The sequence below is a fragment of the Gymnoscopelus braueri genome, assembly GCF_963280865.1.
Source record: "Gymnoscopelus braueri genome assembly, chromosome: 11".
Classification (NCBI taxonomy): domain Eukaryota; kingdom Metazoa; phylum Chordata; class Actinopteri; order Myctophiformes; family Myctophidae; genus Gymnoscopelus; species Gymnoscopelus braueri.
Window position 1 is genome coordinate 35,133,555 of NC_137613.1, and position 16,190 is coordinate 35,149,744.

Consider the following 16,190-nt stretch of genomic DNA (forward strand, 5'->3'; position numbering starts at 1 on the left):
CCTGGCTAATAAACCAATCTACAAGCTCAAGCTTGTAGATCGGCTATTTTTGGCAAAGAGGTTTGGTGTAGAGAGGGGAAAAAGAGCAGACCAAGTACAAGTTTACTAAGGGTTTAAGTGGTTAAAGCCCAACTCACTTTTTCTTAGATTTTAGCAAGTATAAATGTGTCGTTTGTGATAGGGAGCAATGATAATACAATTTGTTCATAAGCTTGTGGATTCAGAGCTTTCTGCTTTATTTCAGTTACATGTGCTGCTTCAAGTCAAACTACATTTGTATTCTCCAGTTCAAGTCCAGACTAAATCCCCTCCCCCTGACTGCCTGTTAATGGCCCTATCTGAGTGTGACCCTGTGGGGGTCACACACAGATAGCAACAATGGAACAATGGGTATTCAAATTATCACTTCAAGGCATGCCAGACTAGTCTGGGTTTGGAGGGGTGGGTGGTTTAGTTTATTTATTTCTTTAAAGTTTAGTTTTAATTTTTTATTGTAATATGGATTAGTCAGAAACGTTTTTTTTTAAATAGCCGATCTACAAGCTCTTTTTCAGATAGATTGTTTTAGTTAACTTTGAAAATACACAATCCTGTTTCAGTTAGTTATATTTTTTGTAAAGCCTTGTTTCTTGGCTTAGGCAGCAGTGGGGACACACATATCTTCCTTTTAGAAAGACAGAGAGTCTTTTATTAAAACATAATGAAAACAAGAAGTGCAGTTGGAGGGGGTACAGCATTGTGTTAAACAGAGGTGTGTGTGTGTGTGTGTGTGTGTGTGTGTGTGTGTGTGTGTGTGTGTGTGTGTGTGTGTGTGTGTGTGTGTGTGTGTGTGTGTGTGTGTGTGTGTGTGTGTGTGTGTGTGAGAGAGAGAGAGAGAGAGAGAGAGAGAGAGAGCTCGGGTGTTCATTTAGAAAGCCGAATGTTTACATCCGCACAGGTTATGTTTATAAAGGCTGGTGATGTTTGCTTTAATGCAGTATTACACACTTTACTTAAGACAGGCAAGGCCATTGTATTTAGTTTTCAGTTTGTATTTTATTGTTATTTATTTATTGTTTATTTGCTCAGGCATTTCTAAGGACAGCTAAAGGTCCTGCTTGCTTTGGGTCCTAAAGGCCCCCTCTGTTTGTCCACTAAATTCAAATTTAAACTGACAAAGGACTCAAGGAGCAAAGCAGAGAGGAGGATTGCCTTGTGATGGATTTCTGCTTTCATAACTAAGTAAGTAAATATTTAAATGCAGTACTGATCTCTTTAAGTAGTAGATTGTGCATTACTCTGTTCTCAAGCTAAACTTTATTTTCATGCTGTTTTATGCTGCTCAGTTTGGGCATTCTTCCTGCTCGTCTTGGTGAATCATTGTGTGTGTGTGTGCGCGTGTGTGTGTGTGTGTGTGTGTGTGTGTGTGTGTGTGTGTGTGTGTGTGTGTGTGTGTGTGTGTGTGTGTGTGTGTGTGTGTGTGTGTGTGTGTGTGTGTGTGTGTGTGTGTGTGTGTGTGTGTGTGTGTGATTAATTTTCCTTTATCTGTCTAACTTTAAATGTAATTTGGCAACACATTTGATGTGTACCAGTATATACAGTAATGGAAAGTTTCATAATTCTATAATTTCTAACAGTTGGCTTCTTGTCATTTCTATTAGGAGGACTGAAGAACACAAGGATGCAGAAGAAGGCTCTCTCCAAGTGGTTCACTGGGGCTCGTGATAGAGGTGGAAACAGAGTTTGAGCTCAGAGACAGCTTCCACAACTGGATGATGCACCACCCCAGTAGACAAAATCTCTGTCTCTCTTTCTCTCCCCTTAGCAGCACAATACTTGGTTGGTTCTGTCACTGGGGATTTAAACAGAAAGGCTCAAGAGACACCCACGTACACATAGGGCCCAAATTCATCTGCAACATGAAACTGGATCTCAGAATCCCTCTGCCCTGTTACATGGACAATTGAAGTTTTTGATGCACCTCTTATACACCATTTTTATTCTTATATTTTGTTTCTGTTAATAGTCTCTGTGGAGCATTGTCAGAATATTATGTTGCATTTTTGTGATTTTATGTATATACTGTATGTACACTTGCACGTGTAATGTGTGTGCCTTCTCTTCCTGCACCTTTACACTACTGCTATATTTATTTCCATTTGTATTTTCATTGTATTTTCATTATCTCGTAATATTGTTTTTAATAAATTTGTCAAAATATATATTGTCTATTTTCATCCTGGTAAAACTGAAGACGTGTAAAATGTTATACCCAATTTTTATTTTAGGTGTGTTTACAAGAATTAACACGGTTCATGTTTGCTGCTTAATCTATTTTATTTATATTTAAATCTTATTAGGACCCACGTTGGAAATCAAAGGAACCATTGCACAAACAAACCCAGTTAGGACCCACCTCTGTCCCATATAGACTTGCCTAGTTGGGGCCCACCTGGGGCCCAGGTAGAACCCACCTAAAGCCCACATGGGCATCCCAGTTGGGACCCACCTCGGTCCCACATAGACTTGCCTAGTTGGCGCCCACCTGGGGCCCAGGTAGAACCCACCTAAAGCCCACATGGGGCCCATGTGGGGCCCAGGTAGAACCCACCTAAAAGCCCACATGGAGCCCACGTGGGGCCCAGGTAGTACCCACGTAAGGCCCACATGGGCATCCCAGATGGGACCCAAGTGGACCCCGCTGACATGCCGACATGGGGCCCATATGGTTTAGCCCACCTTGAAACCATATGGGACCCACCTAGGGCCCCGGTGGAACCCACCTAAAGCCCACATGGGGCCCATGTGGGGCCCAGGTAGTACCCACCTAAAGCCCACATGGGGCCCAGGTAGTACCCACCTAAAGCCCACATGGGGCCCATGTGGGGCCCAGGTAGAACCCACCTAAAGCCCACATGGGGCCCATGTGGGGCCCAGGTAGTACCCACCTAAAGCCCACATGGGGCCCATGTGGGGCCCAGGTAGAACCCACCTAAAGCCCACATGGGGCCCATGTGGGGCCCAGGTAGTACCCACCTAAAGCCCACATGGGGCCCACGTGGGGCCCAGGTAGAACCCACCTAAAAGCCCACATGGGGCCCATGTGGGGCCCAGGTAGTACCCACGTAAGGCCCACATGGGCATCCCAGATGGGACCCAAGTGGATCCCGCTGACATGCCGACATGGGGCCCATATGGTGTAGCCCACCTTGAACCCATATGGGACCCACGTGGGCGTGCTGGCTGGGGACTTTTACTTTACTGTAGTATTTCTACATTGCAGTATTGATACTTTTACTTAAGTAAGAAATGTGAGTACTTTATACACCAATGACCTTTAGTAGGCTACTTAAGTGGAAGTGGCACGTATTAATAAGTCACCTGTCCATGAGCACACTTCCCTTGAATAAAATGGCATGGTGTGTGTTCTTGTTGTGTGGTTGTGCGTGACTGATTTTGTGTCCTGACTCATCCTGATTACATCATACAGCTACATCAATACACAGCTACATCAGTACATCAATCAATCAATCAATCAATCTACAGAAAGAAAAATTATTGCTGGTCTCAATATTCACATGTGATCTCTGTTAGATATGATAATAACCCTTGAAGCAGCCCTTGTCAAGAGTTCTTACATTTGTTTCGTTGGAGTCTGGCATTCATATGATGCATAAGCTAACTGATATCAACTAGGCTTTATTAAACATAATAAATTATACAAAAGATGTACCTGAACAGAAATAACAATGGCCTGTAAATACTGTACATAACCTATCTCCCTCTAGTGTCCATTGTGTTACTTGCACACACAAAAAAATGGACTGTCTGAATCTCAAATGCCATAACCGTAACACTTCCAAATATTAGACACACACACATTAGACACACACACACACACACACACACACACACACACACTGTGTGTGTGTGTGTGTGTGTGTGTGTGTGTGTGTGTGTGTGTGTGTGTGTGTGTGTGTGTGTGTTTGTGTGTGTGCGCGTGCGTGCGTGCGTGTATGTGCGTGCGTGCGCGTGCACATGCTCCATTGAATTGAATTGTGTGTGTGTGTGTGGTGTGTGTGTGTGGTGGGGTGGGGTGGGTGGGCAGAAAATGGCTACAAAAAGCCAAGTAATGCTGTTGAGGGGACCCTGCAGTGCAAACCAGCTGAACCATTTTGACCCCCTAACCCCCATGGGCTCAGCGGGGGAGGCTGGGTCCCCACTTACCCTAATCACACTGTATAGGCAAACATTGTGTGAATGATGCCATCACCTACCTGCTCCACAGAGCCTATACACACTGTTCTGTTCTGTTCTTTGGGATTACCAACTCCTGCTTAGACTCTGGCACTGTCTGTTCTTTTGGATTACTACTCCGGCTTTGATTCTCACACATGACATACTACGTACTGTAGGTGACTATGGTTCAGGAGGTAGAGTCAGTGGCACCGGTTCTTCACTGGCTTCATGTCGATGTGTCTTTCCTTGAGCAAGACACTGCTCCCGATGAGGGTGGTATCTTGCATGGTTGCCTCCACCATGTGAATGTGTGTGTGAATGTAACACACATGGTAAAGCACTTTGGATAACAGCGTTATGGAAATGCAGACTATTTTAGACCATTTACTTACTTAATATTCACTCATTTATTCATTGTTGATAGTCTGTACATAATGCATTCACATATTCATTGTTGATAGACTGTACATATTACCACAGATATTCACTGTTGAAGCCTGTTGACCCTGTACAAACAGTACGCTGTTGATAGTCAGTCATATATTCACTGGTGAGTGGTGATATACTGTATATTTATGCTTATGTGATGGTCATCCAGAGACCCTGTGCAGATGTCTTGTGTGTTTAATTCTAACTAATATTGTCTCCGCCAGGCCGAAAGGCATGGCCGAGACTATGTTTTGCACCCTGTCCTTCCGTCCGTCCGTCCGTCCATCCGTCCGTGGACAGCTAATCTCCGGCACCATTGGCTTGATCGCAGCGAAACTGTGCACACACACTCCCTGGATGCCAGAGCAGAACCTCTGCCCCAAAACTTTCACATGGGCTTGTTATAGCGCCACCAGGAGGCAGAGTTTTGCAAAACACATGTTTTGACAGTACTCCTACAGATGTTGTCCAAACATCAAATCGGTACACAGTATCTCTATAGTCATAAAACGAAATGGGTCAGATTTCTCATATTCCATCGTGATTGGCTAAGCTTCCAAAGTTTTCAGGAGTGCTCCGTTTTGAACAAAATGCCTCAAATCATGAACACAGCATGCCATGTCCATGAAATTTTGGAAGGAAGAAATGCCACTTGAAAATGTTCAAATCAGCCTCATGGTGGCGCTAACAGCCTGATTCATGTTTTTACCTATAACTGCACTGATCTGTGTAAAACTTTGTATGTGCACTCCTAGAGGCTAAGGAAAAACCTTTGCCCTGCATTTTTCACTGCACGCACATTCGCACTACGCTGAGGAACAAATGACACCCTTTTAACATTGCCCTATTATAGCGCCACCAGGAGGCCGAATTTTGTAAAACATTTTTATTTACATTACTCCTACAAATTGTGTCCAAACATCATGCAAATCGGTACACATTATCTCTATAGTCAAGTGATCACGAAGAATCAATATGATTTTTCACATTGCATCCTGATTGGCGAATTCCGAACATTGTTGACCCACAATAACCTATCTGACCTGGCAGTGGCCTGTGCTCCGAGGAACACTTTTTCTAGTTTCCTTTTATCTTTATCTATCTTTTATTGGCTTTTGACTCTTTCTCTTCCTCTTTCTTTCTTACCTGTTCCTGTGTTCCACTCTTACTGCTGTTGCCAGTATGACACCTGCAATTGCCCCGGGATCAATAAAGGGATCTTATCTTATCTTACCTTAAGTTATCTTATATTATATTATCTAATATAAGATAAGAAGCACACAAAGGAAATATAAGAAAAAAGATCAGAGACAGGTGTACAAGAAAGTATTTATTGATGTGGTATCAATACAATCAAGTACTGTAGATTTTGTATAAGCAGACAAAACATTTTCAATTAAAAAGAGTGCATTTAATACCCAAATTCTATTGCATAGAGTGCACGCAATAGCCATGTATAAGACAAAAACCTATAAGTTGATACATTGTACATTACACAAAAAAAATAAAAGTCCACAAATAATCCTTCACAAACAATGCTAGAATGCTAACTACATAACTGTAAATGCTCTTAACTCAGCAATGGTGTTAAATATCATTTATACGTTCTAGGCTTCGGTGGTCGGTTTTGGCATTCCTATTAAATTATCACAAATGTATAAATACTTCATTAATTTCATGTGCAAATGGGAATGGCCGTTTGTATTTATCGAAAACTAAAACAAACAAATATCCCTTAAGAACCGAAGCAAGACTTTTTATATATATTTTTTTCTTCTTTTCTTTTTTTTTGTCCAGAAAAATAGAAAACAAGTCAAAGCAAATTTGTGATCGAGACAGTACATGGATCTTACTGACACTTGTTAGATGATTTGCACAAATGGCAAACTCTGCAAGCAAGTGACATTGTCTATAAAACATGAAGGACATAGAGAGTAATAGCCACATGTAACTTAAATCGGCATTTCAAATGTCTAATAGGAGACGACCAAACACACAAACAAAAATGCAACATACAGTACACAAGAGAAAGCCTTGAAATGTCTAGTAGACTCACACAAAAATAAGGATAGAGAAACTGATTTTGGGGAGTAGGTTTATGTAATTGTGACAAATGGGGCAAGAGTGAGTGCATTCTTCGCATTACATCAATGCAAAATACTGGTTTTCCAGAGTGAGTCGGGATGGTGCCATTGGTATAAACATCAGAGGTTGCTTAATTGCCATTAATGTATATCAATTAAATATAATACATTCATTCCAATTGAACATATTACTGATTGGCTGGCACAAACTTGTACATTGACATTCCATCATTAAGGCATAAGGTAGTTCTAAATTCAGTGTGAATGAGACCATGCAGGTAGCATTAACTAGGCCTATAGTCAATGTGCACAGACCATGCAGTACCACTTCCTCTGGAATCATTTTTGGACAGATGCACATGAAGGTACATAGACAGTATTATGCCTAATTTATGCTCCGTCGTACGACAAGTATAAATCAGTCTTTATGACCTCCGCGTTTTCAACCTGAAACCCCTTCCATCAGTGTTAATGCTGATCTCTCCCCTAACAGCTCTGCCACTGCAGCCCTTGTCAACAGATATCTATGCAACAATTTTGTATGTGATCATACTGTTTTTGTTGTTGTTTTGTTTTATAACTTGGTACAGCACAGAATTATTGCACAACAATATGACACTCATACAAAAAATAAAAATAAAATAAAAAACATAACCTGCTCAGTGTCGGTCAGAATTTCATGTCTAGAATGTCTTCTTGTTCTGTGTAACGCAGTTGTTTCATTATCCTCTACTTATTACATTCACATAATCATAACTTTGTGTTACCTTGCGAAGGCACCTTTAGTGTGTTAATGTGTTCTTCCTCTAAGCCCAAAGTGTGGCCCATACATAATTGAAGTCATGTCTGTTGTGGAACATTGACCGGAATGTAAGTGTTAAAGATTTTGGAACAGCTCTCAAGTTTATCATTATCCTTGCTGAACCTTTCACGACCTGAATGCCAGGGGTTCAATGTAACATAAATACATACATACACACATGGCCCGAATGCCAGGGACACAATGTGACACAAGCAGAACACACACACACACACACACACACACACACACACACACACACACACACACACACACACACACACACACACACACACACACACACACACAGCCTGAATGCGAAGGGAGCAATGTGACTGACACACACACACACACACACACACACACACACACACACACACACACACACACACACACACACACACACACACACACACACACACACACGCGCGCGCACACACACGCACACGCACACGCACACGCACACGCACACGCAGTAACAGGTAGAGAAGGATACTTATAGGACATACAAGTACATGAATTCACACAGTATTTATCTCACTCAAATTCCTCACCCAGAAGCAATGAGTAAACCGCTCTCACCTCTGTGCCACGTCCTGTCCCAGAATCCTAGCAGGGGCATGTAAACTGTTATGCAACCTATATTTCACAACCTGGGCCTCAGTCAGTCCCCTGACTTATTCATGGATAAAATTAAGATCAATTCTCAATTCCTACTGCCTAATCTGATACTTTGCGATGTTCCATCACTGACAACTGCAATATTCAAGTGGGGTTGGCTTAAGTTCATCCCTCAAAATTCTTAAGAGCGGCACTATCTGTGGAAATTGAGATGAACTAGGACCAATTGAAAAAGGATGTATAAGAACAAGGTGGCTATTTTTTCTACATTTCCCATTTCACTCTAAACCAGCTTGCGGTGTCTTCCTAATTACAGTAGTATGTGGTTAGAGTGGGGCTTTCAATTGACCATATTCACATGGTGGCCAGCTTACATCATACTTGACGTGGGGTTTCCCAGCGCCCTGAGTATGGCATAAGCTCAAAATAGCCGGCGTGTGATTATGATCGGTGTGTGCCATAACAATACAGACTGTTCACTTGGTATGGTAATGTAAATGGCAGGGTCTCTGTGATTTCTTGGTGGTAAGCATAGCGAGCGGTGACATAATGGTTACAGGTCAGGGTTACCGTGCCATGATGGGATTTGCATCATGAATGGCATGTTTAAGCCAATTGATACTAAGTAGGAAGTAGGCTGTACTGTTTGAATACATACCTCAATCCATGTTATACTTTATGTAAAAACAACAACAACATAATGCTGTGTTGATGCATTATGTTGGTTTTTGATGGCTTTTACAGGACCCGGACTGAGCAAACCCATTACTTCAAATGATTGGCTTTGAAATACAGAAAGTAGTAGCCTATAGAAACCAGCACCCAACAGCCACTAATTCCATCAGACACCTATTCCTGTTTAAATGTCAACATACTGAACGTTGAACTCAATTGATTTGACTTAACAGTTCAGAATTAAGAATACAGTTGTGCTTTGCTGTTTTTGCTCAGTATATTTCATAATATTGCTGTGTTGTTTACATGCCTATATTGGTCTTTCCCAATTTAAATAAGGATGTGTGTGTGAGTTCTGTGAGTTTGATGAAGTGACTGCAGCCTGGAGAAGAGATGTACTGTACCTCCCAGGGTGTAGAGATGTCACCCTATTGGTGTCAGGACATAATGGGCAGGATGTGCAGTCACACGGGAAGGTTTGTTACTTACACATTGCAAAGTAAGGCACTCAAATATTTGAATCCAATAAACAACAACAAGGATGACAAGGACAAAATAATAAAAAATAAAATTATGACAATTATAATAATTATAATAATATAAGCTAAAAACAACAACAAAAAACAACATTTGAAAGACATCGAAACGCAGAAAACAGCATGAAGTATCCTTCCCCTGCCTTTACACATTTTCCATCTTTCTTTCACAAAGTTTTTTTTTCTTCTGTTTTTACTTTTCATTGATGTTATTGAGGGTGATGCTGATGAGGATGATGGCAATAATATGGATAACTTTATGGGTGTTTTGTTGCTAATATGGCTGCAGGTATTTCAGGTTTTGGGCCATAATGAGGCGCCCGCGCAGGAACACGTTTGAACGAGAAGACAGGGTTATGTGGGACAGAGCAGGAATCCTGAAAAGGACGAGTGGATGTACTCGGTGGAATAGAGGCCGTTGGCCTGATCCGAGGGCATCTGGACCCATACTTGGTCACTCTCCTTCAGCTCCAGCACAGCGCTACCCGAGGCCTGGTCCATGTAGCCCTTCTTGTACTCGTCGTAGGTGTACGTGGCCGGCACATTGTTCTTGTACAGCGCCACCCACAAGCTGGTTCCCTTTACGTGCATGTGATAGGCAAAGTAGTAGACGCCGGACATCGGAGCGGTAAACATGCCAGTGGCCGTGCTGTAGGCATTTTGCCCATTGTACAGGGTCCTGTCGAACTTGATGGGCATGCCAGATGGGGGGAAGGGCGTGGAGAGGATAGCGGTGAAGGCCGGCGCGACCGAGGCCGAGAGCGCGCCGTGACTGTACACCGGCCTCTTCCTGTCGCCGGGCACCTCGTCCCCTTCCAGCTGTGAATCGGTCGGCCCCGCCACGACTGTGTGGCCGTTTCCTGGTGCGCCCGGTGGTCCGGGGAGGCCAGGCGTTCCGGGGATGCCGTTAAGCCCGGAGTTTCCTGTCTTCCCCGGAGGACCCTGTGGACCTGGAATCCCCTTCTCCCCCACCTTACCCAGCCCTGGAAGCCCTGAGATTCCGGGTTCACCCTTAAGACCGGGGACGCCCTGTGGCCCCATAGGACCTAGAGGACCCTGGAGGCCAGGGATACCTGACTGGCCCCTGGGTCCAGGGGACCCCAGAAACCCTGTCTCACCTTTAGGCCCTGGAGCACCTGTCAAACCTGGATTACCAGGTAGGCCAACATGCCCTGCCTCACCTTTGGGGCCAGGTTTTCCAATAGCCCCATTAGGACCGGGGAGACCCTTGTCCCCAGAGAGGCCAGGTTTTCCAGAGAGACCACTGGGGCCTTGATCACCTCTAAGTCCAGGCAGACCTGGAGGCCCCTGTGGGCCCAAATCACCTTTAAATCCAGGCAATCCATGTTTTCCTGGGAGCCCCATGGGGCCTTGAAGTCCTGGAGGTCCTGACTGTCCATCAAGTCCTACGTCTCCCATTGGACCTTCCATTCCTGGTTCTCCTTTGTCCCCAGGAAGCCCGGGTAACCCACCATGGCCCTTGTCTCCCTTTGGTCCCATCAGACCTGGCTTGCCATAGCCAGGAGACCCAGGAAACCCAGGAGATCCCCTGGTCCCCGCCTCACCCTTTGGACCAACTGGACCTGGTCCTCCTGGTAAACCATCTAGGCCAGGCTTCCCCAGCCCAGGCGGGCCCGGCAGACCCTGCAGACCTGGCCCTCCGGCCTCTCCTGGCTCTCCGTGTCCTCCCGGGAGCCCCTGATCACCTTTGTGGCCAGGCTGCCCAGACAATCCGTTTGGTCCTGGTTTGCCAATACCTGGAGGTCCAGGTAGTCCTGGACTGCCCTTCAATCCTGCGGGGCCCCTTATACCTGGAAGACCTGGCTTCCCATTTCCATTCTCGCCCCTGAGCCCACGATCACCTGGGGCGCCAGGGCCACCCTTTAACCCTAGCTCTCCACGGGAACCAGGAGGGCCCCTGATGCCAGGGAGCCCAGGTTTCCCATTCAGAGACAGGCCGGCGGGGCCAGGGAGCCCGGGTTGGCCTGGAAGACCTCTGGGGCCTGGTTCACCACGAGGACCAACTTCGCCATTCATCCCCGACATCCCCTTTAGCCCCATCTTTCCCGGGAGACCTGGAAGTCCCGGCTTCCCCATTCCTGGAAAACCTGGAGGTCCCTGGGGACCCGACTGACCATTGAGACCCGGTTTCCCCAATCCAGGTTTCCCTGGAAGCCCTGCTGGCCCAGGTGGTCCTCTTGGCCCAGGTTTTCCCTGGGGGCCTGGCTCTCCTTTCACATCCATCATGGGTGGCATATCTACAAAGAGACAGGAATCATCAACTATTAGTCCCGAAATCTCTAGAAAATCGATTGACGACATTAATGACATTTGTTGAATCTACCGCAAAACCTACAGCTAGCTAATTTAAAATAATAATAGCTATCTCTAAATAATGGAGGATTCAGTCTGAAAAAGTTAGAGAAAATACTTTGTTTTAACTATAGACTTAAAAGGGGCATGTTGCTTCTTATAGGAACAATAATATAAGAACATTTCTTCATAGTTTTGTACATTGGTAGCTTGCTGCTACTTTTGGAGCTAAATCTGCTGTTTTCCTGTTCCTTTGCTCACTTGGTACGTTGCTCCGGCGTGACATGTGTGCATGTTTAATTAATATACATTTTGTTTATCGATGGGGCATGGTTTCACCGTTCTTATAGGGTCTGAAGAGCTGGTTCTGTCAGCAGCGCTGTGTCACATGCATTTCGTTTAGCTCTGTACCAGTGCTATAAACAACAGAATTCCTCTCACTTCTCTCTCTTCGCACAAGATAATTTATGACATCTTGTGCTTGAAAAGAGAGTATAATCCAGGTAGAGCAGCACTGCAGCAGTAACAGCGTTGTAAATCGGCAAGGTTGTAAAACCGACTTCAAACCGAGTCGGAACAGAAACAGTGGTCGTTGGTCTCTGGCAGCTTGTTCGTAAAAGATTGATTCTTTAGTCAGTTAAGTGTCATATAGTTGCCCCGTGTTTATTAATTTTCCACCTTCAACTGCTGGTTAATACATCCTATCAAAATTCGCTCCTTCTCCCTCAACGTCTGACCACGCCTACAATGCTGTGTTGTCTCATATCTTATAGAAGGTTACAACATCTGCACACTGGTTTAAAGCTCCCAAACAATTTGATTAATGATGCAATGTTTCGACCTTATAGGTCTTCATCAGGCAAATGTTTTTCCGACAAACAAAGGAACATATATACAAAAATCATTGGCTAATGACAATATGTAGCATAATAGCCTATTAACATAATGCGTTTTAATATTTGTGTAATCTTAATGACTAATAATGTTATCAATAGTTTTGTTGTAGTAGAATATATGCCACTTTTATAGTTCTTGAATTAAATATAATATGGTGTTTCACTGTGGAATAAGTGAGCCTTTCTGTTTTCCAACAGTGCACAAATGTGCACTGTTTATTTAGGGGTCTGACTTTGCCTGGGTGTGTCTGCAAAGTCCAAGTAATGTTTTGTACTATGAAAGTCAATGGACAGGAGGTAATCATCCCACATGTAATAAATTGTCTCCCTATTATTCTTCCACCAGAATAGCTGTATAGTATAAATCACCACCATTTTTCAGTAGCACAACAGATACAAAAAGAAATGAAGCACAAGACAAATGTTTGACCAATTTCAGTTTTGTTATTCCATGACTAAAGCCTAGGCATCATTCTCTATGTAACATGTAGCCTACTGTATGTAATATGTTATCCACTAATAAACAGTGAGGGAGTGAGAGCCACTTGAATGCACAAGTATGACTTAATCGCTCGGCCCACGTCACTCTGACTCAGACATAACCATAAACAAACCCGATACGCCCATATAGGCAGGACCACGGCCACGTCACTCTGACTCAGACATAACCATAAACAAACTCAATACGCCCGTATAGACAAGACCACGGCTACGTTACTCTGACTCAGACATAACCACAAACAAACTTGAGACGCCCATATATAGGCAGGACCACGCCCACGTCACTCTGACTCAGACATAACCATAATCAAACCCGATAAGGTTGTCCAGAACCACCGATCCGACCGATATGTCCATATATAGGCATATATGGATCTTCAGATCTCCAGACAGATACAGAGATATACTGTATGGGCACAAAAGGGACACAGTCTACTCAGACAAAGCCCTCGACACTTTTGACTCAGACACATCGGTCGGATCGGCGGTGCAACGTAGGTGTGAGGACCGCGTAGCGGCCTAAACTCTAGATGTAAGGGCCTACCGGTATGTGTGTGGTAGATTACAGTGACTGCTATGGTATGAATGGGAGTGTTGAATAACATGATGGTGGTTAGCAACGGTTACTAAGCTAGCATTGGACAATCGCTATTGTGGGGTGAGGCTTAGCGATCTGTCTATTAAACTTTGTACATGATCAACTTTCCTTTTTGATATTTTGTGTTATGTCACATGGCTGTAGGCCTGATCATGATTGCGACACATGCTGGCACGCAGGCCTGGCAGCATATCATTTCTAAGGCTCATATAACATTATCGGTGGTACTTTTGGCTAAAGACCGTGGCAACTGAGGGTTAAATCCATGGTTCAAAAGCACCTTGAAGGTAGTTTTCATAGAAGAGCAAGGCTCATTCTTTTTTGCCTGACTAGATTTTCCTAGCCGGTTTAGGGATTCAAACCTACTTATCTGATGTTTAGGCTCATTCCATCACTCAGTGCTTGTAGCATGGTCAACAGCAGTACACTTAAAATGAAAGAAAACGTGAGGAAAATGCAACTTTGTTTTGTGAAGATTATTGTAAGCCATTTCTACTCTATATATTGAAGACTGTCAGGAACGTGAGAGCAGAGAGCAATGAGCATTAGTAAGGACCAATTATATGAAGATGGGTGGAAAATGGGTGACATGCTCCTTTTAGTATGATAAGCCTGCAGTCGATGCTGCTGATGTCAGCATGCTCGTCATGCAAATAATTGTTTGGGCATGGATCCTCATTTTAACACGTTTTTTTTTTGGGAGCAGCCTCAATTCCAATCCCTGTCAGGCTTTCCCGGGACCACAGTCATCACAAGATACCACATTCTATATTGATTGCGTTGCATTTTTGTTCATCTTTGAAAATTTATTATAATTATGTATAATTATATCCATTATGTAGTGTGAGCTATTTTGCACTGATTCAGCATTGCAAACGTCCGAAATGACTGAAAGTACACACTACAACCTCTAAAAGCTGAAGATTCCATGTTAACTTCAGAGGCGGGGTTTTTCTCAGCCTGACACAGTCAGCAAATGTATAGATACACAAGAAACCTATAAGTTTAAATAGTTCATGACTCATGAATGCTGATGTGAGCCTAGTTCAACATATCTTTTTCAGCAACCTAACAGTAAAAGTTGCCCTCAACTTGCTAAAAATAGGCTATACACACACACACACACACACACACACACACACACACACACACACACACACACACACACACACACACACACACACACACACACACACACACACACACACACACACACACACACACACACACACACACACACACACACACACGTAGTATTAATGTGTCTGCTTTATCCAAAGCGCTTTGCAATATATTTCACATTCAACCAGTCACACACAGTTGGCAGAGGAAACCATGCAAGGCACCAACCTGCTCATCGGGAGCAGTTAGGGGTTAAGTGTCTTGCTCAAGGACACTTCGACACGCAGCCAGGAGGAGCCAGGGATCGAACTAGGAACCTTCCGATTCCAAGTCGGCCCCTCTAGACAAGTAATTTTATGTTTGGTGTTGCGCTCTGAAAATAGCAGATCTACAAGCTCACAGCGCGTAGCGCTGCGACGCGTTGTGAGCTTGTAGATTGGCTATTTTTAGCATGCAACCAAGTGTAAAATCTGCCATTAGGACGCCATCAAGGCCTGCCAAAACACATTTTTGTCCACAAAATCAACTGTAGATTTACTCGACTAAAGATCATAGGATTTTAGTCGACTCAGGTACGGTTGATTTGGTCGAAATCAACTGTCAACACTAAAACTTTTCAGATGACTAAAATATGACTAAAACTAAATGACATTTTATTCAAAAGACTATGACTAAACTAAATCAAAATCTGCTGTCAAAATTAACACTGATGCAAATTCAATCAGGGAATTGGACCACTCAGGAGTAGTAGATCATCATTCGCACATGCTGATGTCAAGCTCCAGCATTCATACTCTCCTGCTGCTGCACTGCATGTTAACACCAGAAATGAGCCCCCAACTGTTTACTGTAGCCTATACATTGTATTGCTACTAGTGTTGATGATGTCTTGTCTTGTCTTGTATAGTATTGTATATTATTTAATGTCTTTAAATGTCTGGATGAATTGAATAACCACGACCACAATGGAAACAAACCCTTATCAACAAATCAATTGGTTCAATATTTATGAAACCCACATACACACTTAACCACTTTAACTTTCACTTTCAAACTTTGTCAAAAAGTAGCGGAAATAGCCAAGATTGTAGATCGGCTATTTTTGTTACCTTTGTGCAACACTGTTCCATGACAAAGTAGGGTATTGATTTATGAAAAAACATAAAGAATATGGAGAACCAAGGTTTCTGCCCGACAGCAGCGATATAATAGTTTTATTACATACTTTGTGCTTACTGAAACCCATTAATGTGGTGCATAAAGAGACATTTTGCTATTTGCAAGCTAGTTTGTAGCTACCTACCCACAGCCAATGGGTTACATATTTGAACATTTTACAAATACAAAAATACAGTAAAGGTCCTTGCACACTGGTGCGTCTTTTCGTTGCGTTTTTTT

General features: G+C 43.4%; 1 protein-coding gene across 1 annotated transcript in view; it reads right to left on the reverse strand.

Annotated features, from left to right (window-relative positions):
- Positions 1 to 5,964: 5,964 nt before the first annotated feature.
- Positions 5,965 to 16,190, reverse strand: part of col8a2 (collagen, type VIII, alpha 2) — a 78,466-nt gene continuing 68,240 nt past the window's right edge. The window contains exon 3 of the mRNA XM_080443401.1: positions 5,965 to 11,620. Within this exon, the coding sequence (XP_080299527.1) occupies positions 9,717 to 11,620 (1,904 nt within the window). The 3' untranslated portion in view covers positions 5,965 to 9,716. The remainder of the gene's footprint in view (positions 11,621 to 16,190) is intronic.